Source organism: Bombus vosnesenskii, unplaced genomic scaffold (genome assembly GCF_011952255.1).
Source record: "Bombus vosnesenskii isolate JDL3184/JDL3185 unplaced genomic scaffold, Bvos_JDL3184-5_v1.1 scf7180000016262, whole genome shotgun sequence".
Taxonomy (NCBI): Eukaryota; Metazoa; Arthropoda; class Insecta; order Hymenoptera; family Apidae; genus Bombus; species Bombus vosnesenskii.
This window is the reverse complement of record NW_022884331.1, coordinates 265870-291972: the sequence shown is the minus strand read 5'-3', so window position 1 is coordinate 291972 and position 26103 is coordinate 265870. Positions and strand designations below refer to the sequence as shown.

Here is a 26103-nt window from a genome sequence, read left to right as displayed (position 1 = left end):
AAAAAACAAAAGATGTTTCAAACACTCGGGCCGGATTGTATACACAGAGTTTTTAAGAGAGTTCGCATACTTTCGTCAGCCGCTGTATTTGGTCAGCCGTGACAATATTCCACCCTCTTTCGGCATTGATTTACATGGACCGCGACCCTGACGAGGATAAGCTTTATTAGCAGAGACGCCACGGGGTTGTTCTCCTCCCGCACCCTGTTCCACGTCGACAACCCTCTTGCACAGGCGCGTGTACATCGCATGACGTAGTCAGGAAAAGTATTGCCAAGGGTAGCATCGTGCACGAAATGCGGGTTAGTAGGGCACGAGCGTCGCGACGCCGAGCGTCGACGTCGTGTCAGTACCACCCGTTCGGTTTCTCGCATTCCTCTTCATTCGTCGGTCTTTTATACAAGAAGTTACGTTGACTCCAACGAATTAAATCTACAAAACGATTGAAAACAGTGGAATCTTAATATTTTGGTGCAAATACTCATGGGATGCGAAGTTGGTGGAGGAGATGGCTATGATCAAATGCTGCCTCGAGACAGAGGTGCCTGACGTTTTCGAGATTCTCGCACGAAAGTGCACTGACCCAGGCTGTAAGTACAAATCAGTTGTTTTACGATAAGATGATAAACATTTTAGTTAAAAGTAAAAATTTTAGAAATGATATATGCACTGCAGTATGTACAGTAACTGGAAACAAACCTTCTATACAACTGTATTTATCATAGCCGGTTACATATTAATTAATTAGGTTCATGTATATTAAATTTCGTATCGTTTCGTGGCATCTGCGTGTGACTACAAAAATTTGCACTAAGAAAATGAAATGTAAAATGTAATAAAAAAAAAACATTTTATTGGAAAATAACTGTACGTGCAAATACCTCTTGCAGGCACTTTAAGTACGTATGTATTAGGACACTTACTTCGATACATTTGTTGGAAAGTTAAATAAATTGTTAAAAAGCTTCCTCGATAAAAATAAAGTGGAAATTATCTACAAAATCGAGTAAAATCTGATTAATTCATTATCTATAAAATACATACACTTTGAACTTATTCAGTTGAAAGTTGTTAAAGGAATTATGATTGATGCAGTTTAATTTACTCTATATTTTCGCATAACATTCTTGGTAATCCCATAAAATTAACTTTTAGACTTTTATCTAGAGTTCAAGAGTCAATAGGAGATTGACTGAAGCTGTGGAACACGTGCTTTCGCACGGTTGTTATCGCAACTCGCAACAGTTTCCATGTAGTTTGACAAACCTACATCTGGATTCTTTTGATATAACATTCGCAACCATAAAATTGTGCATCAGAAGCATACAAGAATTATTATATAAGTAGTTTGACAAAAGAGTTATGGGAGCAATGAAAAATCAGTTGTAATGCTTTTCATTTCTTCGAACTTCTGCAGCTTTGTAGCGAAAATTGTGTATTTATGACGGCATTAATATAAGACTATCGATTTATCGATGGTGTATATAAGTAATATTCATTACTTTGCATAAACTTTGAGGATATCCTGCACACTATATTATCTTGCAAGTGTTTCATGTTTCAATCGAATACCTTCGTACGACCTAGTTTAAGTTTCCTAAAAAACAAACTGTATGTTGTAATATTTGCAAGAATATAATATTTGAAATAAAATTTATTCGTATTATTTATATTTACTTGTCTCGTATTATTTTTACTATCGTAATTCGAAGGATATAAGTATAGCGTGGATTTTCCCGTGGCTCAGAATAAAACGAAAACCAAGAATGGCAAAATTACATTGTAAGTTGCGTTTCCTGAAAAAATCAAATTTGAAAACTTGTTAAACATGCGTGAATTTAATTCATTTCCGACTGAACAAGATTAGACGATCAACTGAAAATTGTTCTAAAAATTGTGTAAAAGTAAGTTAAGAATTTCTAATCAAGTGATTCTATAATTTTGTAACAAAATATTCGCTAAAACACACACACGCACGCATACACACACACACATTTGAAAATAATACAAAATTGTATGCAATTACAAAACAGCGTATAATAACCTCAAAATTCCAAGTTGATGTTCGACCAAATTAAACGATGACCGTGTCTTTATTGCATTTTCGTAATCAATTTCCTAATTTTCTAATATGTAACATTAATTTTACGACATAGATAGATGATATAAATTGATTTTGGTATACTAAGTATGATAGAACAATTTCCATATAACCGTTATTTGCAAACGTGCAAACAGATAAACGCGCGATATTGTATTGATTTTCGAAGCGCGCTGTCAACATTCGGAACATCTTGTCTTCCTGAATCGGTTTAGCTGACAGGCGTTCGCGCTTTTACCTTAAAATAGTTTTTCCCCAGATAATGCACGTATATGTGTCTCATAAAGGTGAAGAATGCAGTTCGTTTGTGTTTGTGCACAGTACACTGATTACGTTAAAGTGGAAAATCCATATTCGTGGGTAACTAACGTTGATAACTGAGTAATTAATTTCTTTGATCGTTAGTAAGAATTGTCAATTTTAGTAAAAAGAAAGCGATTCTCTTATCTTCGATTCTTTATTGCATTTCTTACGACAAGGAAGTACAAATTATGGACACCTGCATTTAGAAGTTTGAAGAATAGCGTTGACACGATTAAATACAGTGATTAGAACAATATACATTTTAATGGAAATATTTAAATATCGATGAGTATGTTTCTTTATTTTAATTGATTTAATTCCATCGTTTCTTTCATGAATAATATTTAAATCTTCTAGTAATTGATATTATTGTATTTATTATCCATATTATACTCATAATAACTGAATGCAATGAGAATAAAGATATCGTAGAATTGCTAATGGATAGCGACAGTACTTACGTGTTTAATAATATTTAAATCTTCCAGTTATTCTACTTTTAAATAAGATGATGTTAAATAAATTGATATAAAATTTGTAACTATGAGAAACTATATCTACGCTTCATTTGAAACGTAGTTAAAAACATAATATGATAAAAAATCTTTAAATAATATGTTTCTTTATAAAATAAAAAAAACATGAAACTTTTTCAATATCTTTTTTAAATGAAAATTCAAATGTTGAAAAAGTAAATCATACTGCCATCTTTCGACTCTTACCTACATTTTGAAATGTAACTCAGGTCGACAAAAACGAAATAAATCTTACCGACCTTAAATTCTTCGTGACAAAATTTTGTCATTGAAGATAAATGTAAATTCGTCTATGATAAACTGTACAAAATACTTGTTTGTAACTTAACTCATACACATTACAATTACTGTACAAATTAATAAACTCCATATAGTAGTATTTTACACTATTTTATAAATAACAATTGCATATAGAGCAAATCGCATAATGATTTTTGGTAGCGGCTTAAAAGTACACATTCTATTGGTTACATCAGTCGATCGAAGTTTGTTCGAGTGTACAGTAGTTTTTCGATCGTAACGAAATGTTTGGTAAATATCGTGATTTTGTTTTGAAGCGTATAATTTTTTCGTGAGATGTCCCTTTCATATTTACGTACGATTAGTTAGTTTTCACCTATCATCCGATATATTTCACGGAAACATATTTTTCGCCTGTGTATATTTTCTTTCCTTCTATTTCTGTCAGGTTGTTGCTGGTGCTGTTCAGCTTTACGCCCACGATATAAAAGACTCGTTGACAATATCTTTCCAGTAAATCCTCAGGTAAACTTTATATTTTTGATATATTAACAAACTTTCATAATTATTTTATATTATCTCTCACAATAAATATATCATATCGCAGTTTCATTACGTAATTCGTATTTTTCATGTATGTATTAATCTATAACATCAAATTCATTTAAAAAGAATATTGTTATTTTATTGAACAATATAAGGACGAGATATTTATTAGGTAATTAATCATATTTATTAAAATATTAATTGGCTTACTCACTTGTAATTTCTTTTTTCTAAGTGAACTGAATTTTGTGTCAATTCTCACATAGTTTACAAATATTTTGTTTATGTATAAATATGTTATTATTAAAAGATATATATGTATAAATACAAGAAGGAGTGTATCATGATAAAATTATTAATACACATACAATTGACATTTAGTCTTGATTTTATTGATTTTTAAATTTAAAACATCAATCTTGCTATCTAATATTATAGAAATTAACATTTAGTACTTTTTATATACACTAATATTTTTATAATTAGGATGGCTTAGTAAAAAATAACATGGAGAAACTGACCTTTTATTCATTGAGTAGCCCTGAAAAACTAGACAGAATTGGAGAATATTTGTTTCAAAGGGCTTCCAGGGACATTTACAGGTATGACACAAACAACTTAAGTGATAGAGAATTGCATATAATTAATTTAATAACTGTTAAAAATGCACACTCATGTGATCAATGTAAATTCTTGTTTACTTATGTTATATGCCAGTCATATAAATATGTCATTAATCATTATCTTACAAAATGTTAATTTCTTATCTGCATGTATTATATTTAAATAAGAAAATATATAAATAAGCATATTTATAATACAGGAGAAGAAATGGATTTGTTGTCATTGCTATGGAAGCAATGGATCAGCTTTTAGTAGCATGCCATGCTCAGACTTTAAATTTATTTGTTGAAAGCTTTTTAAAGATGATACAGAAATTGTTAGAATCTACTGATCCACAATTACAAATACTGGCAACCCAATCTGTAAGTTTCATTAAATAATTTTAGATACTTTATATTATTATATTTATTTGTATTTTCTAATATAAAATTGTTTTTAATGTTACTTTATCATTTATTACTATCAAAAATAATTGTATTTTTGGCATCTTTCAATTCAGTTGAACAAAGTGCTGGCTTCTTCCAGTTTGTCCGGTTTGCAAACATCGAGCAGGATACGCCGTCTTATCACACACGTTACGATTTCTTTGTATCAAAATACTCTGCAATGTGCCACTCCAACCACAATGACCACGCTATCCGCAAACAGATACGGCTTGCTGGAATTCAGGGATTGCAGGCATGATCTTTGTATAGTTAAATATGTATAACTAGTAGTTTAATCAAAATTATTTTATTATAAATTGGAATTAATTACATATTTGTTGTTTTTAAAAAATTTATTGTATTATATTTTCTAATATAGGGTGTAGTAAGGAAAACACTTTCTGATGATCTAGTAGAAAACATTTGGGAACCTGTACACATGGATAAAATTGTTCCTTCGTTGTTATACAATATGCAAAACTCAAGGTGATATATACAGAAGAAACCACTGCATATGTACATTATGTAAACTGATTATTATGTATATATTTACAATTTCATTTTGATAGATATTCTAATAAAGAAGATGCAACACCAGATAGCCCAACTGAGGAACGATCAGACCCACCACAATTTGCAGAAACTTGTATGCGAGAACTCGTTGGCCGAGCATCATTTGGTCATATAAGATGTGTTATTCGACCCGTTCTAAGGTTTGTATGTTACATTTTCCATTTAAAGTTTGTCATTGTATACCTTTTATTGTGAACAAAAATAATTGGAGGTAAAATTTTAATGAACATATTAATACAATAAAAATTATTTACAGGCATTTAGATAACCATCAATTATGGGTCCCTAATTACTTTGCTATTCATACATTTAGGATAATTATGTTCTCCATTCAGGTTAGAAGAAAATCATTAAATATTGTTAATATTTATCAATGGGTATTTAAAAAAGGATAATCAATAAATATCAAAATATATCAAACATTTTTAGTCACAGTACTCTTATACAGTTGTGGAAGCATTAATGATTCATCTTGATGATCATTCAAAATCATCCCCCAAGATCAGAACAAGTATTGCAGATACTTTGTCCAAAATTATTTCCATTGCAGCTGGTGAAAGTGTTGGTAAGTTTTAATACATATGAAAATTTGTTTATTTGTATTGCAGAATTATATAAAATAACATATTTTTAAAGGTCCCTCTGTGTTGGAGATAATAAATTCTCTGCTATCTCATCTTAGAGTTAGTGTAACAAGAAATCAATCTTCAAGTAATGATGAACAATTATATCAAGAGGCTCTTATTAATGCCCTTGGAGAGTTTGCAAATCATCTTCCAGATTATCAGAAAATAGAAATTATGATGTTCATAATGAGCAAAGTTCCATATAGTCAACCAGATCGTATAGTTTCAGTCGGTAAAGGAGATGTACTACTCCAAAGTATTCTTCTAAAATCTCTTCTAAAAGTAATTATACATCATTAACACGAGCAAAACACGCACGCTACTTAATACATACTTTTTTCTTATTACATTTGTGTAAATACATTTCAGGTTGGCACAAAATACCAAACTATACATTTAAATACAACTTTTCCACCAAGCTTTTTGGAGCCATTGTTAAGAATGTCACTTGCAGCAGATGCTGAAATGCGGCTTTTAGTACAAAAAATCTTTCATACTTTAATCGATAGGCATCAAAATATTACGAAACTTGCGAAACCTACGTAAGTTGTCAATAATAGATTGTTTTAATTTATATCATTCTTTTTCTTCTTCCCAAATATAATCTTATCATTTTTATTGAACAGAGTAAATGTTGCACAACTTGATCTTACAATCGAAAAAGGATCCAGACCAGATGTGATATTTATTCGTAAACATGGCCCTGAAATTTATTTAGCGTTATATGAATCGTTAGAATTGGCAAGTAACATGGTGGAAAACGTAGAATCTATATATACAACATTGGCATTACTTGCCGTGGAATTGGCCTCAGAAGAAACTGTGTTGGAGTTATTAAGATTAGTGCTGAGTCTTCAGGATTTGGCTTTAACAAGTGGCCAAATCAGTATTTCACTCAAATTTAATTTGCACGCTATTGTCATCAGTTTGCTTGTACTAATATCTTATGTTTGTAATATTACTTCACTCATGGATTACGCAAATAAAGTAAGTTACAAATTGTTTCGTTTGTTGGTACATATTCTGGTCAATAAGAATATATTCTAGTTCCTTTAATTTTTATATTTTAAGATTGTAGAAGTACGACGAAAGGAAGCACCTCATCTTTTGCCTGATTTGCAATCTCAGTATGATAGTGGTTTATCTTCTAGATTAGCACCCGCTCTATTAGTTGATCAAACTGTTTTAAGCGAATGTTTAAAAGGAGCTGGTCTTGACAGTGGAAAATTGCAACAGGGATCTGGTTATAGTAGTATCTCACTACAACATCGGTAATAGTAATTATAACAATTTTTCTCATTTTATTAATTGTGTAATCTTTGTAATTATCAATTTCATATTTTTAGGCATTCGTGGGTCGATAGTGCTGGACGAAATTCGTTAGCCGATATTAATTCTGGTGCTACTGAATTAGATAGTGGTGGCTCATCTCCTGGTGTTCAAAAAGTACATCCTTTATATATAGTTCTAATTTATTTATAACCTTCTAATAATCTATTTTTTGTATACCTTTCATTCTCAGAAATTACCAGGAGAAGAGTTAACTTTTGAGAGTATGAAACGAATTCTAACAGAAAATAATAATAATCATGTCATAGAGGAAGAAAAACGAATGCAATTATCGCACTTCTTTAGAAACGCACCATTCCAAGATTTGGTATCAAAGACACAACCAAAGGTATAAAAATAGTTAATAAATTTCTTATTGGTAAAAAACATAAAAATAATGATAAATAATTTTACAGCATGATGTTTTACAAAGTAAACTGTCAGAGATATTTAATACATTATCCGTTGATCCACGAAATGCAACTCAACCAGGTGGACCACCAACAGATACCAAACCAAGTCAAGCTCCAGCTTATGAAATACATTTCCCAGAATTATTTGTTTATTAAAATGACGAGTTTTTTCTTGCTATGACATTTTTATTAAGTTGGACATTACAATTGCCATATGTCAATTATAATCAACTTAACTTATTTATACATTTTACGTTAAAAAAATGTAGAACAATTTGTACATATAACGCATTTTGATACCGTTTAATGTGTGCAATTATATTTGCTTAATATTAATTACATTTGTGTATATATATTTCTTTTTAATATTTATAAATGATTAATACTTATTATTATTTATTTATAATTATAGTAAGTATTATTTCAATTTTGTTAAATTTATTGCTCGTTATGTTTGCAAAAATATTTAAAATAATTTGAAACTATCGTTTCATAATTGTTTGTACTATGTAAATTAATGTTGCGCGATTCATAACACATTCCTTCTTGTGCAATCCATAAAAAGAAATAGTGGCACATTTATGTACTAATACCCTATTACTGATAAATTATGTAATATAATGTCAATGCTGTTTTATTGACAAGATTTGCTTTAATATCCGCATATCACTGGTATAATATTGTATAAAAATGTAACAAAATTTTGAGGAAGTAATGTATAGTTCAAAGAAAATGTTGTAATGAAGTTGAAATATTCAAAACAAATTAAGGTTATTCAAAATGATATATGTATATATAAACATAAAATTTAAATTGTAATAGGTAAATATTAACTGTGGGCTAATAAATATATTCATATACTTGAAGACAAGACAATTTTTTTTATTGAATTTTTTTGTGTAAAGGTTCATACTATTACATTACCAATACAATTATTTTCTTTTGGATCATTGAAAGATTTTGTACAAAATACCCAGATGATTATTTACCAAGTACTAAGTAATTGGAATGAACACAGATGTTGGATTACATGTTGAATGCTTCAAGATTTATTTAATTCAATTTCTTATAATAGGAATGCTATCAGCCTCAAAACGAGCAATGTAAACTTTAATATTATTATGACGTAAAAATGTGAGAAACATGTTCTGATATCCCACGTTAATTGGTCATTAATGATTTCTGTACAATTGTAATCTGTAGTGTATATAATTGTGCAATAGTGTGAAACAGAATTAAAGTCTCGATTTTATTTTTTTGTTTTTGTTTTTATGAGCAATCAAATTAAGGTTAGTATGTAAGACATACCACTCATGCAATGACTACTTAACATAATGTAATTTGAAGCGTTTAATTATCTGTGGTTCCGATGTGTGCAGTCAATTTGATACACTCTGGAAAATTCTTCAAGGCTCCACCTTCAATAATTCCACATCAAAGATAAGGACAGCATTTGGAGGAATAGTGTGTCTATGTCAAGGATAACATCACAATATTATTCATATAATTATTAAGATTAACTATTTATGCCCCATTCTTCTTCCATTCCTATATTCTACTATTAAAAACAAAATTCAAATAATAACAATAGTAATTAAAAAAATAGTTATTTAGTAATAATGGCGTTACTTTAATGTATTAATTTCAGTTACTCATAATATGCAAATATTGTGCAAAATATAAGAATTTACAATAATTTTTTTTAATTATGAATAATTTTAAAATTTAATAATTATAAAATTTGGTTTTATGCTTTTTCCTTAGATTTATCTCTAACATTAATAATACTACAAATGTTTATCTTATATTAAAGGATATACTCCAGGATGTCCTCGGCTACCATAGGCAAAATCTGGTGAACAAGTTAACCTAGCACGTTCTCCAACACACATTTGAGCAACTCCTTGGTCCCAGCCTTTAATAACTTCACCTTTACCGATTTTGAACTTAAATGGCACTCCACGGTCCCTACTGGAGTCAAATTTTTTTCCATTGTCAAGGGTACCTATTATACATTTAATAATTAAAATTTCACAAAATTCAAAGTACTGTAAATTATAAACAGTAATATTTTACTTCATCAAAATGAATAATGTGATTTAATAACAGTAATAATTGTCACATTAAAAATTATTTTTTATTTTTAAATCCTATTATCAATGTATACAATTTAATACGAATGACTTGAAAAATATTTACCTGTATAATGAACAACTACGGTCTGTCCGGTTTTCGGATATGTCTGGCCTGCACAGACATTACAAGAATGGTCGCATTATAAATGAAAAGTACAAAGTACTAAAATTTCATACAATACTAAACGTATTGAATAAAGATTGAAATCGCCTTATTTGGAACGGACCATCGCCAAAGCATGGTTTTCATAGATTTTCAGGTTGTAAATAAATCTCACCGACTAAACTTTCCGGCATATTTTAATCACAATAGAATTAATGGAATTTAGTCGAAGTCGAACAGGAAAAAAAACACGAGGTGTGACTCGAAAAGAAAGAAACAGCAAATCGAAAAAGAAAAATGAAAGATCGCAGAATATCGTGTACAGAATAATTACCATCTCCAGGAGAAAGAACTTCTACATCCACGCCCATGGCTATGTATTTTATGTCACAGAAATCGGATTCCTAACGAAGAAATAAGTAAATTTTGTTATACAAGACCGGGCAGCTCGTATTGCTAAATAGAATTCACATAAATGTGATTCTCGTGGGTGCAAAAAACGATGCTAGATCCAATGCCGTTCGATGAATATAACAAGGTAACTGAAGACTGAAGATACCCTCAGGAAAGAAATTTTAACTGGAAATGCCGCCGTTAGGTTCGCTGCATTTCAGATCTTCCGGTTAACATACTACGATCGATATGAATATTTCCGATTCCGCAAAATTTGAAGTAAATATTGTTTCCTTGATTTTTATACTTAATATGTTGTATGAAAGAGCTATATAATTAGACTGCAAATTTTTATGCATTCATAAGAAATTTGAAAGTGTAAAATTGCACGAAATGCACATAATATGAAAAAATGTATGAAATATTCAAAATATAGTAGCTTCTGTAATAATTAGTAGGCACTACCTTCTTTTATACCTTCTGCATTTTTAATTATATTCTCAAAAATATGAATTTCATATTAATAGAAATCCGCAGTCTGTATACAATTTACGTAATTGGAATAAATGATATTTATTTATATATTCGAATTATAAATTCTTAAACTAGTCATATTTTGAAGAAAAAAATAAAAAAGTTAATTATTCTAAAATAACATTATGATTAAGTAATTTGTACTGAATAAATGTAGAACTCTAATGTCCTTTATTTTTCGTGTACAAAGATAGTAAATAAGAGAATGAATATAAGTACTCGTACAATATTATATGGAATTATTCAGAGCTTAGTTGCACAGCAAATTCTTATAACAGAAAAAATATTTACAAATCGCTTACATTAAGAGTTCTAATTGCAATAAAAATATATCAATAATACTTGAGAAAAAATTAAAGACTGGTTTCAGCTACGTGTAGAGAATAGTAATATCATTTATATCTATATATATATATATATGTATATAAAAAATACGTATAAATATAGAAACAATCGATACACATATAAAAAAATGTATTGAAATCTGAATAAATTTGTTAATTTATACTTTCATATCAACAATGAATCAAGATAAAATATATAAAATATTTATGTAACAATTGGAAAGACAAAAATAAGTTCTTCAAAACTAAATACAAAACTTCAAAAATAAGTACAATTACATAGTGGCAAAATTAACCTTAAATTTAATGGAATTTATCATTACTAAGAATTATTAAATAATCAGCACCATAAATTAAAAGTATAAATAGTCCAAAATAGTATAACATCTTCAAACATTCTTCTATCTCATATGTAAGATGCAATGTTATAATACTTGAGTAAATGCTAAAACTTATGATTCTTCTTTCTCTGCAACATATATTCTTTCTAATAAAGCTAATGATATACTTCCTGGTATTCTTTGATGTTGATTTATTAAATTGTTGAGTGCATCAGCAACCTGAGAACAGAAGTAGTAAATCTATAGTATCTAACTTTTCATGTATGTATATTATGACTTTTTATTTTATTTAAACTATAATAGCACTAAAAAATATTTGAACATTCATTTTCATTACCTTCATTTGTAATTCTTCTGGTGTTAGATTCCCATCATACAGAATTGGTTTACCAACATATGTTGTCAACTTTACAGGAAAACCACCATAGATAGGTACAAAAGGAAATCTGGTGGCAGCATATATTCTCAACCACATTCTCCTACCCCAACTTATCGTTCTAAATGCTTCTCTAATATTCTTCGTAAATAAAGGTATTATGCACTGTCACAAAAATATTAATATTTAAAACTTGTACAAATATAAAAGGGAAGTATAATATAATAACATAATAATAATATAATACCACTTTAGCATCCAATGCAACCTTTGCAAAACCCACTCGCTTTTTCCACATTAATTGGTAATAAGAATCTCCAAACTGAGCTTCATATACACCACCAGGTGAGATTGCAAGCATATTACCTTCTTTCAAAATAGTAGAACATGTTTGGATTGTACCAGGTATTACTTTTAATACATCAGAAATTATAGACCACCCGGGGCATTTGAAAAGAAATCTATCTGCTACTGTATGAATTAGCTTCGAATTTAAAAGTAATATTTTAGATATAAAGTAATAAAGGTCTACAGGTATAGCTCCATGATAGTATACAAAAAGTACTGGTTCATTTTGTGGTATATTTTGAAGTCCAACTACTTCATATCCTATAAAAAATACATATAAAATTTCAAGTTTTGTACTTCACAAAAATTATATTATGTAATTCATTTTATAAAAATGATTACTATACTTAATTAATTTCATATATAACATACCATACCAAATCCAGCCATGGGCATCCCAAACTGCAGCTACTACATTGCGTGCAGCATTTCTCCAGTCTGTTTCATATGCATTTCTTAATCTAACTCTATGAAAATAAAATATTTAGATTGTATAAAATTTATCACAAATATATGCTCAAACTAATAACAACCTACCTGTGTAACTTATATATATACAATATTAATGCAGTTAAATATAATAATATCCCAATCAGAAGTGGAAGTAAAAATGTTAACAAAAGTGGCATCAAAAGCCACAACCATAATGTAAAGTCCACGTCGATATATTCAACTAAAAAGAATAAATAAATTATTTATCGCATATGATTTTCACGCAAAATTTTCATTTAATATAATATGTAAATAAAAAGTAAATATAACTAATAATATACAAAATTTACAAAAGATTTATAATCTTCCTCTAAGATACTGGTAAGTTAAATATACTATCACTGACAAAATCTCAATTATTTAAACATATACAATGTATAATACTTATAATACTTTCATTTGCAAATTATTAATGTCAGTGTTTTATACTTATATGCAAATTATATTATACATATAATTATATATGTATATGTATATAGAATTACACTTTTACCTATAGTATCTTCTAAAATTTTCTGTAGGTTAAATATTACGGAAAACATGTTTAGATTACGGGAAAAACAAAAACAATAGTAAATCTATAATTATAAAAAATCTGATACTTCTTTATCAAATATCCACATATTCTATTCACTGTTGGCAATATATTAAACAACAGTCTGCAAATTTTGCTCTCGTTTTCCTCACACTACTCATTTATATTCCTAAATGACTTGTTCTTAATTGTTAGTATCATTCATAAATATTTTAATATGGATTGTTCGCGTAATGCATTTTCACAGAACATTTATTGCAGTTTGCATAATTTATAAATAATTTTAACTATTCTTTCTACAATCTTATAAGAATTATGCATGTTGTTTGTTCAAATTTAAGAATTAATTTTCTTGTTAAATACTGAAGGTAAACAATTACAAATTCAATAAATAGATAGTTAACAATATGTACGTATTAGTACATATATGGTATATATGTACATACATTGTACATAATACATGTATGTTAGTTAACTATATACATTCGTATAATGTCAGGTTGTTACCAGCTAACTTCATGTACATTGTTCTCAATTTACGGATATACATACTAAAAACTTCTTATTGTATTAAAGCGTTTAACAATTACATACAGTGGAAATAATATTTCATTTCTAACATTACCATATATTTAAATATCGATATACCTCATATATATGTATATTTAAATATTTGTTATTTATAGAGCTAAAGTTCTTTAACTTATGATATGTTTAAACCATTATGATTTTTATTAAAACTTGTTAAAAATATACAGAAAGTACATAATATGCAAAGGTATTCCAGATATGCAAAGCAGGTCTTTATTTAGGTTCCATTCATATAGTTATACTCATACAAATTTGGATTTGTATAAAGATTCACAATCCAATAATAATTAATAATATGCCATCTAAATGATATAGTTCGTTACCAATAACGAATTATAATTTGAATTATTTTAATTAAATTTTTTTGCGGTCAAATGACAATTATGTACAACTTTACATATAAATCTTAATCAATATTACAGTTAAGTATAAACAAGTTAAAACAATTTTTACAATGTATCTACATTAATAAACATAAATAAATAAGTAATCAGTTTGTAACAATATACATGATCATTCTGAAGATGGCGCTGAAAATTGAAGAAAATATAGAAGACAATATCAGAGAGGAACAATATAAATCACGAATTTTAAACAAGAGCAAGATTGATGTCTAGAAGATCGGAGTGAATTATATAATTGTAAATATTTACATTATTGTAACAGGTACAAATTTTAACAAATAAATTCGTTTGAAAAATTGGGCAAAATAGTTAAGCAACCATAGAAAAAGAAGTTTGATATTGGCATGAAGTTTGGCGGCATATTTCATTGGCGAGTTTTCGCATTAATATATACTTATATATATCGTCACTATAAGGAGCAATTTCACGTAACTTTTAATCGTTGCCTATAAGACTGAAAAACGAAATAAATTCATTTATAAAGTGAATTTGGACACATTTAGATTTTTTCTTTAAACTTGCAAGATATTAACGAAGATTACAACGTAACTAAATTATTTCTGTACACTCCGTGTTTATTTTATATTGTATTTTAAAAAGAAAATGTCTATGGTCTCGTCATTTCGTTGTAAATGTGTAACAGTGAATTGTTTATGAATGTTGCTTCAGGTAGAGATTATTATTTTCGATTTTATTAATGTGCATATTGCATCATTGCTAACATATGATGTCAATTCTATGTGTCAATCTCTTGTACAATCTATATTTTATTAGAAATATTTCCTTGATAAAGTTTGTTATGATAGAATTATTATTCTAATTTGTAACGATGCGTAACGAACCAATGGACGATCAACTTCACTACGACGTGTCAATAGTTAATAAAATGATTTCGCAATGTATCAACATTTTTTTAAACTAAATAGTATCAATTTCATTTGATAAAATAGTAAAACTCGATTAGTAAAAGAAAGACTTACATAGCTGTACTATTCCGATATATTTTTGAAATTTATTTTCGTCGCTTTGTCATAGAAATAAGAATATATAATGTTCTAAATAAAAAATGTCTGAAAAGGTAAATGTCCTTTAAATAGAAAACAAATTGTATCAGTGTAGTAATTACTAATGATTCTACAATTTTTTGTATAATGTATTTTTGTATAATATTTGTATGTATTTTATAACTTCATTGACATTGTCATATAATTACATATGTTTAAATTGTCGAATAAATTGATAAACATTATGTTTTGTGTAAATAATAACATTCTTTTTTTAGGTATAATACAGTAATGCAATATTGAAAATCTTATTTTATTAAGACAAAATGTCAGATAACAATTTGCCGCACATATTCTATGGACTTGATTCGCCTGGTAGGATAGTACGTATAGAATCTAGTATTACCACACGGCCTAATATTGGTCGTCTTTCAAGTATAGAAGAAACATTAAGAAGATTTAGCACAAATCTAAGGCCAGAAAGACAAACTAATGAATCAAATAATGGTAAGATCATATTAATAAATGCTAAAATTGTAAAGATCATATATGTACTAATAATAACTTTTTTTTACTAATAGTATATATTTATATAATTTTACAACTTGTAGAAATGTTGCAATGCATATACAAAGAAACTGAATGAGTTAATATTTAAAATTGAACCGTTGTCAAATACAATTCATTCCAGAAAATTGTTATACATTAATATTACTTATATTATGTGTTAAAATACAAGACTAATTAATTAACTAATTAATTAAACTTGATTAAAGAAATATCTGATGCTCAACCTCCAGCGATTTTATCAAATGAGGAACCAGTACCTATTGTGTTGTCAGAATCTGTAAACATTGCCCAACCGAACGATATGATTGATGGTGCATCTTCCCCAGATCAATCAAACATTAATACACCAATAGCAAATACAGAAGATGAGTATGTATATTAATATATATTATAATTTTATACATAAAAGATAAAATTTCAATACATGCTTCTTAACAAAACATTTCTGTTCAATTCAGCAAAAGATATTGCTGGGTATGCTTTGCAACGGATGAAGATGATGTAACTGCTTTATGGGTAAAACCATGTCATTGTCGTGGTACAACAAAATGGGTACATCAAGGATGTATTCAGAGATGGGTTGATGAAAAACAAAAAGGACATGCAGGTGCACATGTAGCATGTCCACAGTGTAATACAGAATACATCATTGTATATCCAAATATGGGTTAGTTATTTTAATATTTATACATATATTTTAAAACAAGTTCAGATAGATTTATTATTAAAATATAGCTGTTACAATTGCTATAAAGAAATATACTATAAATATATGTATATTGCAATATGTGTGTTAAATGTGATATATTTATTACAGGGCCGTTAGTAGTTGTACTAGATACTATTGATGGTATGGTTTTTCGAATTTGCCCATTTATTGCAGCTAGTATAGTTGCTGCATCTATATACTGGACAGCTGTAACATATGGAGCAGTAACCGTAATGCAAGTAGTTGGTCACAAGGATGGTCTAGCTATAATGGAACAAGCTGATCCTTTGGTATTATTGGTTGGTTTGCCAACTATTCCAATAATGTTAATTTTGGGAAAAATGCTCAGATGGGAAGATCAAGCACTTAATCTTTTAAGGCGACATGCATATAAGGTTCCTATTTTGAGGCATTTCTTGCCTAGTAGGTATGTACAAAATATGAAGTAATTATATCATATGTTTCACATTCACATTATTTTAGTTGTTCAAGTGCTGACAGAGTACAATCTGACGATCTACCACCTATGAGTGATCCAATGTCAGCAACTCGTATTCTTTGTGGTGCGCTTTTATTACCTAGCATTGCCAGCATATGTGGCAAAATATTTTTTGAAAGCATACATTCTAATTTTCAAAGAACATTGCTTGTATGTATACATACATTAAATATATTTATTATTAGTTAAATAATTGTCTTAGATTTTTATGAAATGTATGCATTTCTGCAGGGAGGTATAGCATTTATAACAGTAAAGGGTGCATTCAAGATATACCATAAACAGCAACAATATGTAAGACAATGTCAACGTCGTATAATGGATTATACAGAGAGTAATGTTTCATTATATAGAAGACAACAAAATTCTGAAACTAACCAGACAAGTTAAATAGATACATGCAAGAGATTCTTGGAACAATACACTATCAAACGACATCTCAGTTAAAAAAAAACTAAACCTCATAATATACTTTTATCATGAAAACAGATGTCCAGTATATTACTTTTATGTAATAATATAAGTTTGTGGGTACTTTAATCAAGTCTAACAAATACGTAAGTTATATATACACATACATACAAAAATAATAAAGGGAAATTATCATATACATAAATATAATTAGTAAGTTATTATCTGTCTAAGGATGAACATTTAATTGAAAGAAAATGGGAATGTTACATCTCTTAAATTTAATTATCAGTGAAGTTATACTAATATCGACTCATCCTTCCTTACGTACAAAATAAGAATTGAGATATGTTAATGTCCTTACTACAATTCAGTTTTCCTTTGTTCGAAAGAATCACATAGGAAGAAAATAGCAAATCTGTAGTTTATTAATGATAAAAACTATATTTTATGAAGTTAACACAGCACGAGTTTTTTGTGCTCTGACAAAAATAAGCATGGTATGTTTTTAGGAGTTATTTACATTTTGATTATGAGTGTAAAAAGAGATACAGTCTTTAGAAAAGAAATTTATTTCTATGATAGATAAGTCTTGGATTAGATATTGACTATATTAATATATATATAAAATAAAAAAGTTTTGAAATACAAGTTTATTTTATGTAAATGCTTTATTTGCTGTAGATATAAGAAATTAGTAAATATCAATTTAAATCAATAAACCGTGTTTTTTTATACCTTGATAAATATAAATAACCAATAAATTAACTAACTTATCACTTATAATTTTTTAAGTTCTCCAGCTAAATTATATTCGTATAATTAATATTTAAGTTTTTACTGTCATTATGTTTTAAATATTCAGTCAAAACAAATTAAAAAGTATATTTATACAATAAGTTAAATATTTAAATTTACAATTTTTTACATATAAAATTGTGGCCCTTTTTGAAACGATAAAAGATATATTCGTTTATGAAAAAATAATCATCACCATTAATAAAATAGAATAAATATATAATAAAAACTCGGGAATCAGAGGAATATTTTAAGAAAGACTGTATGATATATAAATATATTTATTATTAAGCTATTTGTAAATTTGTATTGTTTAAGTACAATATAGTATATATTTTAGAAATATTAATTATCTTGAAAAGATTGAACTTCTTGGTCTGTAAGAACTATGTAGACAGTTAAACTAAAAGGATTATAACATATACATCAAAATACAATGCATATCTTTTTACAATAGATGTGATAAACCTATTTCTTAAATATTATGTAATATAAGTAAGTATTTTTTATACAATTAAAATTTTTGTTTTTATTCAATAATTATCATATGCCTTTGTTTATCATGCATTACATGTAAAGTGTATTATAATACATTCTTTGTTTACATCCTTATTCTATGTATCAACGAAATAGTAAATATAATGTAATCATTTCACATTCGTGATTTTTATACAAATAACATTTTTGTATACAAAAAATCAATAAAAATGCAAAGAGTTACAGGTTACAAATTATATTCAATTTCAGTCCAAAATCCGTAATAAATAAAGATAAACTATATCCAATACAAACTAATATTACAAAGTATAAAATTTTTATATCACTTTTATATATGGAGCTTATCTAATCAATATATATGTATTCATAAACTTATATATCTGCAAAAAGGTACAAGAATTAAACACCAATATTATACATTCAATTAGAATTTAAATATTCTTAAAAATTTGTAATATAATTACAAATGTAAATCAATTCAATAAAATGCAAAACTTTTTAACAAACAGAACAAGAAATATTTTTTGATACTTCAGGTCACATTAAAGGTGGTCCTGTGTATTTAAGGCTTCCAGAATAGAAATCTGGTGGACCTTCAATAACCACCAATTTTACTTCTTCCACTATATCTGAATCTGTACATAGCTTGGAACTACTAACAGTTTTAAAAAACGTACATGGTCTCAAACCTTTTCCAGAATCATCTACATCATATGGAGGACTAAGTATATCCAAAAATGCAGCGGGTCCTTCAATACATGTAATTTCATGTAAATTTTTGTCTCTTGGTGTAAGAGTACAAGCAGGTGAATTGCTGTGTAATGATATTTGTTTATGTCTATATGCCATTACTTCTTTGTTTAATCTGATTGTATGATCCTCATTTGGCTTCAGAGTATAATTGTTTACTTCGACTACACCACTAATTACCTACATTTTAAAGTATAGTAAAGATTTTAATCCTATATAGTTTTAAAATAAAATCAAAAATTAATATATATATATGTCGGGTTTACATTAGAATTAGGGTTAGGGGCGTGAAACGAATCTTCGTTTGGGTTACACGTTGTCGTTATGCAATAGAGAAGACATTGACTAGTGCCAATACGATTATTATAGAGCCGGACAAGTAACCGTGGTAGTTAGGTACTCGAGAAACTAATGACAATGATCCTAGGTTCAATAACGAATCCGCGGTCGACGGGATGATAGATGAACGTACTCACAAAATCTAAGTCGGACGCGTAATATTCACTGGTCGTAAAGGGTTACTCCTTTCATCAATGAGATCGCGAGCGAGAATGCCTTTCCCGTCCCGATGATGCCACAGAGGAAAACTATAATGGGGTGTGTCTAAGGATACGAGATCATCGGATTCGTCGAGAAAAGCCTTCGTTCAGAAAGTAAGGGAAATTGGCGTTGCTGCTAATTGGTCAATCTCCATATCGGTGGTTAGAAAAAGATGCTAGCCGCCCTCGAGGGAAAGTTGCTAGTGGGAGACGCCGCTCGTTGAAAAATAGGTCTCCCCTATTTTCCCGTAGTTGGGACAAAGACTGTTTGTCTGTTTGGAGGACTTCAGTTGACTAAATCTTAAGATTTATAACGGGCCCTCGAGCTAGCCGAACATGCACTGCGGAGACGCATCGATATCTGGCAATCATCTTACTCGAAGAATAGGGTCTGCGTGTGGCGAGCCACGGGACAGAAACCGTTGGAATGTTTATTGTCGCGTGTTGCCACGAATATTTCTTTTAAGGAGAGCTATAGAATTACTCCATACCTTTGTTAGACAGTTCGCTGTGGAGTGCCGAAGCGTGCAGACGTGTCTCTAGTGCCCAGCGTAGTCCGAAAACAACACGTGTCGCCCAACCGTCGAAAGTGAACACAGCCAAGTGTCCCCTACCCTTTAGGGAGAAGAAAATCCCACGCACCTAACCCCAACCCGAATACTAGCCTCATAGCCTCACGACTAGTTATTCATTCCGAATTAACTAGCTGGATGATGGCCCAGCAATCGCGACCAGGCTCTCCGGAGCAGACTCGTAACTACCCCGCGCTACCTCCCCCGTGGCAGAAGTGTAGCAGAACTCTCCGCACCAACGACGCTAATACTACCAAGAAACGGAAAATAGAAACAATAATACAAATAAACACTCACAACAGGTTCGCAGTATTGGAATCCTCAAACGACGCCATGGAAATCGTAGAACCGCCACCAAACCAACACTCACAGAGAATCCCCCCTCCCCCACCAATATTTGTGGACGACGTCATCGACATACAGACAATGATCAAGTCCTTAGAGAGAGATATCTCCAAGGAGGATTATAACCTAAAGATAAATAACAATAAAGTAAAAATACTGCCGACGAACCCAGAAGCTTACAGAAAACTCACCAAGATACTTAGGACCCTGAACGCCAACTTCCACACTTACCAACTCAAACAGGAAAGGCCCTTCCGGGTGGCCCTACGAAACATCCACCACTCAGCAGACATAGACGAACTCAAACACGAACTCTCAAAACTCGGCCACGAAGTCATCAACGTAAGTAATGTAAGGCATAGAGTCTCGAAAGACCCGTTATCCTTATTCTTCCTAGACATAAAACAAAAGCCGAACAATAAGGAAATCTACAATATCAGTCGCCTAATGAACGCGATAGTAAAATTCGAACCACCGCTTGTGAAAAAAGAAATAGTGCAATGCAAAAGGTGCCAAAGGTACGGTCATACGCAGAAATACTGCAACTATACTTTCCGCTGCGTTAAATGTGCAGGCACTCACTCCACTGACCAGTGTGCCAAATCACCGGAAACCCCAGCGAAATGCATCCACTGTCAAGGGGACCATCCTGCCAACTACAAAGGCTGCTCAGCCTATAAAACACTATACACAAACAGGTACCCTAAACTCAGAGCAAAAGAGGTATCCAACCAAACACCCAGCCCGCCGAAATTCACGACTACCCCAACCCCCTCAACCAACCAAACACCCAGTCCTACCAAATTCATCACCACCTCAACCTCCTATGCCCAAGCAGTACAAGGCATCCAAAATAACCCGAATAGCCAAAGGAATCTTTCCCAAAACAGTGTCCCCAACCCACCTAACACAGACAACTTCTCTAGGCTTGAAAAGCTAATAGAGAAACAATCAGAGCAAATAAATAACTTGCTATCGCTACTAACACTCATCGTGGATAAATTAATACGCCCCGACGCAAAATAAAACCAAGGCGCATAGCACTTTGGAACGCCAACGGTCTAGCGCAACACAAACTTGAACTAGAACTCTTCCTAAAACACCAGCAAATCGACGTAATGCTCGTATCGGAAACCCACTTCACCGACAAGAACTATCTAAAAATAAATGGTTACAAATTTTACCATACCCAACACCCCAGCGGAAAGGCCCACGGTGGCACCGGAATAATAATCAAAGCAAGTATTAAGCACTACGAACTTCCATCATTCCAGAAAGACTACCTCCAAGCAACAAACGTAGCAATAGAAGACTGTCATGGCACAATCACCACCTCAGCAGTATACTGCCCCCCAGACACTCCATCGCCAAAGAAGACTTTGATAACTTCCTGGACACCCTGGGCAATAGATTCATAGTTGGAGGAGACTATAACGCCAAGCACATCCAATGAGGCAGCAGACTGGTCACAGCAAGAGGCAAAAACCTCTTAAACAACATAATAAACAACAACCTCAACTACCTCACCACATACGAACCTACATACTGGCCCACTGACACCAACAAAATACCCGACCTTCTCGACTTCTTCGTAACTAAAAATATCTCATCAAGACACGTCCAGATCAACTCCTCGGCTGATCTCTTCTCTGATCATTCTCCCGTGATAGCAACAGTCAGTTCAACAATCATCGAGAATACACCTAATGGCTCCATTCACAGCCAACACACCAACTGGCAGCTCTTTAGAGAAGTCTTTACACACTCAACTTCAGCCTTAACACCACTAAAAACAAAGGAAGAAATCGAAGCAGCCACGGAATACTTAAACACGAGTATAATAAACGCAATCCGCCTCTCCACACCGACAAAGCCATCTAACAGCAAACAAGAATATCCCCAATACATACTAAAAAAAATAGCAGAAAAACGTAGACTAAGAAGAGTATGGCAGACCCATAGAACACCGGAGGACAAACGCAAACTTAACAACGCAACTAGAAAGCTATCCAGAACCTTAAGAAACTATAAAAACGACTGTTTCCATAAATACCTCGCCAGCTTATCCCCCACAGCCGACGCCAACTACTCACTATGGAAGGCCTCCAGGAAACTCACACGCCCCCCACAAATAATCCCACCTATCCGCCGTCCGCAAGGTGGACGGGCGCGAAGCCCTATAGAAAAAGCCGACCTGTTTGCAAAACACCTGTCAAAAGTATTCAAACCCCATTCCCCCCAAGCCGCCGCGGACGTTACTGAATACCTGCACACCCCCTTCCAAATGTCCCCTCCTATCGAACCCTTCTCCTCTGCTGAGACTATAGAAACAATCAGTCGCCTAAACCCCAAGAAAGCAGCAGGACACGACCTAATAGGCAATAGAGCAATCAAGGAACTTCCCATAAAAGGGATAGCACTCATCACATCGATTTTTAATGCTATCCTTCGCTTTGAACACTACCCTAAGGCCTGGAAAATCTCATTGATTACCATCATCCCTAAACCCGGTAAACCGATATACGAAACCAGCTCCTATCGCCCAATCAGTCTTTTACCTACCCTGTCCAAACTATTCGAGAAGATGCTCACGAACCGACTCCTTCCAATCCTAGAGAACTTGAAAACACTCCCAGATCACCAATTCGGCTTCCGAAAACATCATTCTACAGTAGAGCAAATCCACCGCTTAACTCATACGATCAGCCAAACACTCGAAAAGAAAAAATATTGCTCAGCGGTTTTCCTAGACATCCAACAGGCATTCGATAAAGTATGGCATGAAGGGCTACTATACAAACTTAAAAAGATCCTACCCCACCCCTACTACTCCATCCTAAAATCTTACCTAACCAATAGACAATTCATGGTTAAATACCTAGACGCCACTTCCGCAACATTCCCAATAGAAGCCGGCATACCCCAAGGTAGTGTCCTCGGACCCCTACTGTACTCCATCTACACTGCCGACCTACCTATATCAAACGATATAACAATAGCGACATTTGCAGACGACACAGCGCTATTAGCTTCCCACGCAGACCCGGTAATAGCCTCATCCACTCTCCAGCGAAGTCTCGACTCCATGGAAAAGTGGTTTCACAAATGGGGCTTCAAAGTCAACGAAAAGAAATCCTCACATGTAACCTTCACACTCCGAAAACAAACCTGCCTCCAGGTCACCATCAACAATGCAACAGTTCCTAGCAGGGACACAGTCCGATACCTGGACAGGAGACTAACGTGGAAGACACACATCTCAGATAAAAGGAAGCAACTAAAGGACAAACTAAAAAAACTCTATTGGCTCACGGGCCGACGCTCCAAACTAAATATACAGAATAAAATTACCCTCTACAAGACCGTAATAAAACCTGTCTGGACCTACGGAATCCAACTATGGGGAACACCAAGTAACTCCAACATCGAAATACTACAACGCTTCCAATCAAAAACGCTAAGATCCTTAATAGACGCACCTTGGTATGTTACCAATGAAATCATCCATCGCGACCTCAAGATACCCACAGTCAAAGAGGAAATAGCAAAATACAGTGACAGATATAGCAAAAGAGTCAACAAACACCGAAACCCCCTAATTACTGGACTACTTGACACGATGGACCAGATTCGCAGGCTGAAGAGGCACTACCCGCTAGACCTAAACGCTAGATTCATTTAGTTATCCAAATTAAGCATGTACACTTACTTATAATACTTATAAATTATACCTATCTATAATAAGTATTAACTTATTGTAAATAAACGGCCATGCGCCATGCCAGAAAAATTACTGAAAATTCTCAACGCGAGAATTGATTGTAATTTCAACAAATAAATAAAAAGAAAAAAAAAAAAAAAAACCTTTGTTAGACAAAGCGTTCATCCCATGACCGCGGCTACGTTCGGCGACTGACTGTCGCCTTGAGCCCAAGCTCATTATCACAACTCTCGAACAATTACAATCGGATTGAATAACTACAATTGTTCAATTACAGCTATAGTAGACTCTAGGTTACAATGTTGCGGGATTATCCAAAATTCCAAAGGCTCCGGTGTTCTTTCATCTCCGACATATATATATATAATTATTAATAATATATATTATTGATTATGATACAATATATATGACTAAAATTATATTTACATCATACCTTTAAAAACCCATGCATTCCAGGATGATCATGTATTGGCATTGTAAATCCATGTTTCAATATAAAAATTGAAATAGCAAAGTCTTTATTTTCAAATATATCAATTACCCACATCGGAGCATGCTGTACTTGAATAAAATCCAAGATCTGTTTATTTAAATTTACATCTTCGGCTGTAATCTTGTTCATCAAGTACCGCAATTTGTCAAAGTTCTTTTGACAAAGCTTAAATCCGACATTACTCCGTTCTTCAAACGTATTTAATGCTTGCTTCCATAATGTTTTAATTGCCGCTGTCATATTTACTTACTTTATAACACAATTTCTATGAATTCACCTTTTGTACAAATCATATTAATATATCAGTAACACACTTAAAAAATCTTAAGATATAAATATAGATATAAAATGTAATTTCAAGATTTTGTTAAAAATTAGTAACGCGTAACCTTAATAATTCTAACATTGAAAGTTTACTACAAAAAAAACATGCCAAGCGCTTAAATCAAGTAAATATTTTAGTAAATGCCATTCAATGTTTGCACACAAATATTACTTACGTTCAATCTTTTCTTTTAAAACTTCGTTAAATTAGGTTAGTCGATGTTGTTAAAAGTTGTTTCATATTTACAAGTTAAATAAATTGTGTATTTTTATGTTTTATCATATGTTCTATAGTTTTTCAATTAATACGTCTCTACCACTTTTTAAAGAATAATACACGTTATTAACTGATTATTCTTTAATTAAACTGGTCCCTACAGATGCTTTACGTTTGATACAAAATTTTGCTAAACATGGCTATGTGACTTAATACCAATACAGATGACATTGTAAACATGAATATGAGTGAAGTTCCGAAGTTTAAAGCACTACTTAAGTGATTTTTTTATTTTGTTTTTACATTGAATGTGTAATATCAGAGATAATACGAATGAATAT

At 31.2% G+C, this 26103-nt stretch overlaps 5 protein-coding genes across 11 annotated transcripts; 2 read left to right on the top strand and 3 right to left on the bottom strand.

Moving 5' to 3' along the window:
- The first annotated feature begins 508 nt into the window (after positions 1–508).
- LOC117241956 (protein EFR3 homolog cmp44E) lies at positions 509–8055 on the top strand. Its single transcript, XM_033508264.1, has 16 exons — positions 509–590; positions 3629–3705; positions 4213–4328; positions 4550–4712; positions 4876–5028; positions 5155–5261; positions 5345–5488; positions 5605–5683; positions 5778–5913; positions 5985–6256; positions 6344–6516; positions 6601–6961; positions 7046–7245; positions 7321–7420; positions 7497–7652; positions 7720–8055. Exons 1-16 carry the CDS (start codon positions 509–511, stop codon positions 7870–7872), a joined length of 2472 nt encoding a protein of 823 aa, XP_033364155.1. The 3' UTR covers positions 7873–8055.
- A 519-nt stretch (positions 8056–8574) lies between these two features.
- Positions 8575–10553, bottom strand: LOC117241957 (12 kDa FK506-binding protein). Its single transcript, XM_033508265.1, has 4 exons — positions 10289–10553; positions 9916–9963; positions 9535–9721; positions 8575–9180 (listed from the first exon to the last, which is right to left on the bottom strand). Exons 1-4 carry the CDS (start codon positions 10323–10325, stop codon positions 9123–9125), a joined length of 330 nt encoding a protein of 109 aa, XP_033364156.1. The 5' UTR covers positions 10326–10553; the 3' UTR covers positions 8575–9122.
- A 1063-nt stretch (positions 10554–11616) lies between these two features.
- Positions 11617–13794, bottom strand: LOC117241992 (transmembrane protein 68). Of its 3 annotated transcripts, none has more exons than XM_033508316.1 (6): positions 13764–13794; positions 12828–12963; positions 12663–12757; positions 12190–12551; positions 11904–12107; positions 11617–11785 (listed from the first exon to the last, which is right to left on the bottom strand). In XM_033508316.1, exons 1-6 carry the CDS (start codon positions 13777–13779, stop codon positions 11678–11680), a joined length of 921 nt encoding a protein of 306 aa, XP_033364207.1. In that variant the 5' UTR covers positions 13780–13794; the 3' UTR covers positions 11617–11677. The 3 variants fall into 3 exon arrangements, with proteins under 3 accessions (XP_033364207.1, XP_033364206.1, XP_033364208.1); XM_033508315.1 differs by lacking the exon at positions 13764–13794 and adding an exon at positions 13276–13693; XM_033508317.1 differs by lacking the exon at positions 13764–13794 and adding an exon at positions 13268–13691.
- An 837-nt stretch (positions 13795–14631) lies between these two features.
- LOC117241926 (E3 ubiquitin-protein ligase MARCH5-like) lies at positions 14632–17710 on the top strand. Of its 3 annotated transcripts, none has more exons than XM_033508208.1 (7): positions 14632–14857; positions 15595–15823; positions 16093–16255; positions 16345–16553; positions 16704–17022; positions 17079–17244; positions 17326–17710. In XM_033508208.1, the coding sequence occupies exons 2-7, from the start codon at positions 15643–15645 to the stop codon at positions 17482–17484; spliced, it is 1197 nt and encodes a 398-aa protein (XP_033364099.1). In that variant the 5' UTR covers positions 14632–14857; positions 15595–15642; the 3' UTR covers positions 17485–17710. The 3 variants fall into 3 exon arrangements, with proteins under 3 accessions (XP_033364099.1, XP_033364098.1, XP_033364100.1); XM_033508207.1 differs by having other exon boundaries at positions 14633–14981; XM_033508209.1 differs by lacking the exon at positions 14632–14857 and adding an exon at positions 15017–15390.
- Positions 17711–19309: 1599 nt separating this feature from the next.
- LOC117241927 (2-aminoethanethiol dioxygenase) lies at positions 19310–25994 on the bottom strand. Of its 3 annotated transcripts, none has more exons than XM_033508210.1 (3): positions 25691–25994; positions 25162–25498; positions 19310–19731 (listed from the first exon to the last, which is right to left on the bottom strand). In XM_033508210.1, exons 2-3 carry the CDS (start codon positions 25459–25461, stop codon positions 19339–19341), a joined length of 693 nt encoding a protein of 230 aa, XP_033364101.1. In that variant the 5' UTR covers positions 25462–25498; positions 25691–25994; the 3' UTR covers positions 19310–19338. The 3 variants fall into 3 exon arrangements, with proteins under 3 accessions (XP_033364101.1, XP_033364102.1, XP_033364103.1); XM_033508211.1 differs by having other exon boundaries at positions 25162–25471; XM_033508212.1 differs by having other exon boundaries at positions 25722–25994.
- Positions 25995–26103: the final 109 nt, after the last annotated feature.

Coding starts and splice junctions, on each gene's coding strand:
- LOC117241927 (XM_033508210.1), bottom strand. CDS start 25,461: ATGACAGCGGCAATTAAAACATTATGGAAGCAAGCATTAAATACGTTT. Junction 19,732..25,161: donor GAATGCATGGGTTTTTAAAG/GTATGATGTAAA, acceptor TTTAAAATGTAG/GTAATTAGTGGTGTAGTCGA.
- LOC117241957 (XM_033508265.1), bottom strand. CDS start 10,325: ATGGGCGTGGATGTAGAAGTTCTTTCTCCTGGAGATG. Junction 9,722..9,915: donor CGTAGTTGTTCATTATACAG/GTAAATATTTTT, acceptor AATGTATAATAG/GTACCCTTGACAATGGAAAA. Junction 9,181..9,534: donor AGCCGAGGACATCCTGGAGT/ATATCCTTTAAT, acceptor ACATAGACACAC/TATTCCTCCAAATGCTGTCC.
- LOC117241992 (XM_033508315.1), bottom strand. CDS start 13,324: ATGTTTTCCGTAATATTTAACCTACAGAAAATTTTAGAAGATACTATA. Junction 12,758..12,827: donor TATATATATAAGTTACACAG/GTAGGTTGTTAT, acceptor TTATTTTCATAG/AGTTAGATTAAGAAATGCAT. Junction 12,552..12,662: donor CCATGGCTGGATTTGGTATG/GTATGTTATATA, acceptor TATTTTTTATAG/GATATGAAGTAGTTGGACTT.
- LOC117241956 (XM_033508264.1), top strand. CDS start 509: ATGGCTATGATCAAATGCTGCCTCGAGACAGAGGTGCCTGACGTTTTC. Junction 4,329..4,549: donor GCTTCCAGGGACATTTACAG/GTATGACACAAA, acceptor TTTATAATACAG/GAGAAGAAATGGATTTGTTG. Junction 4,713..4,875: donor AAATACTGGCAACCCAATCT/GTAAGTTTCATT, acceptor GGCTTCTTCCAG/TTTGTCCGGTTTGCAAACAT.
- LOC117241926 (XM_033508208.1), top strand. CDS start 15,643: ATGTCAGATAACAATTTGCCGCACATATTCTATGGACTTGATTCGCCT. Junction 16,256..16,344: donor ATAGCAAATACAGAAGATGA/GTATGTATATTA, acceptor TGTTCAATTCAG/CAAAAGATATTGCTGGGTAT. Junction 17,023..17,078: donor AGGCATTTCTTGCCTAGTAG/GTATGTACAAAA, acceptor ACATTATTTTAG/TTGTTCAAGTGCTGACAGAG.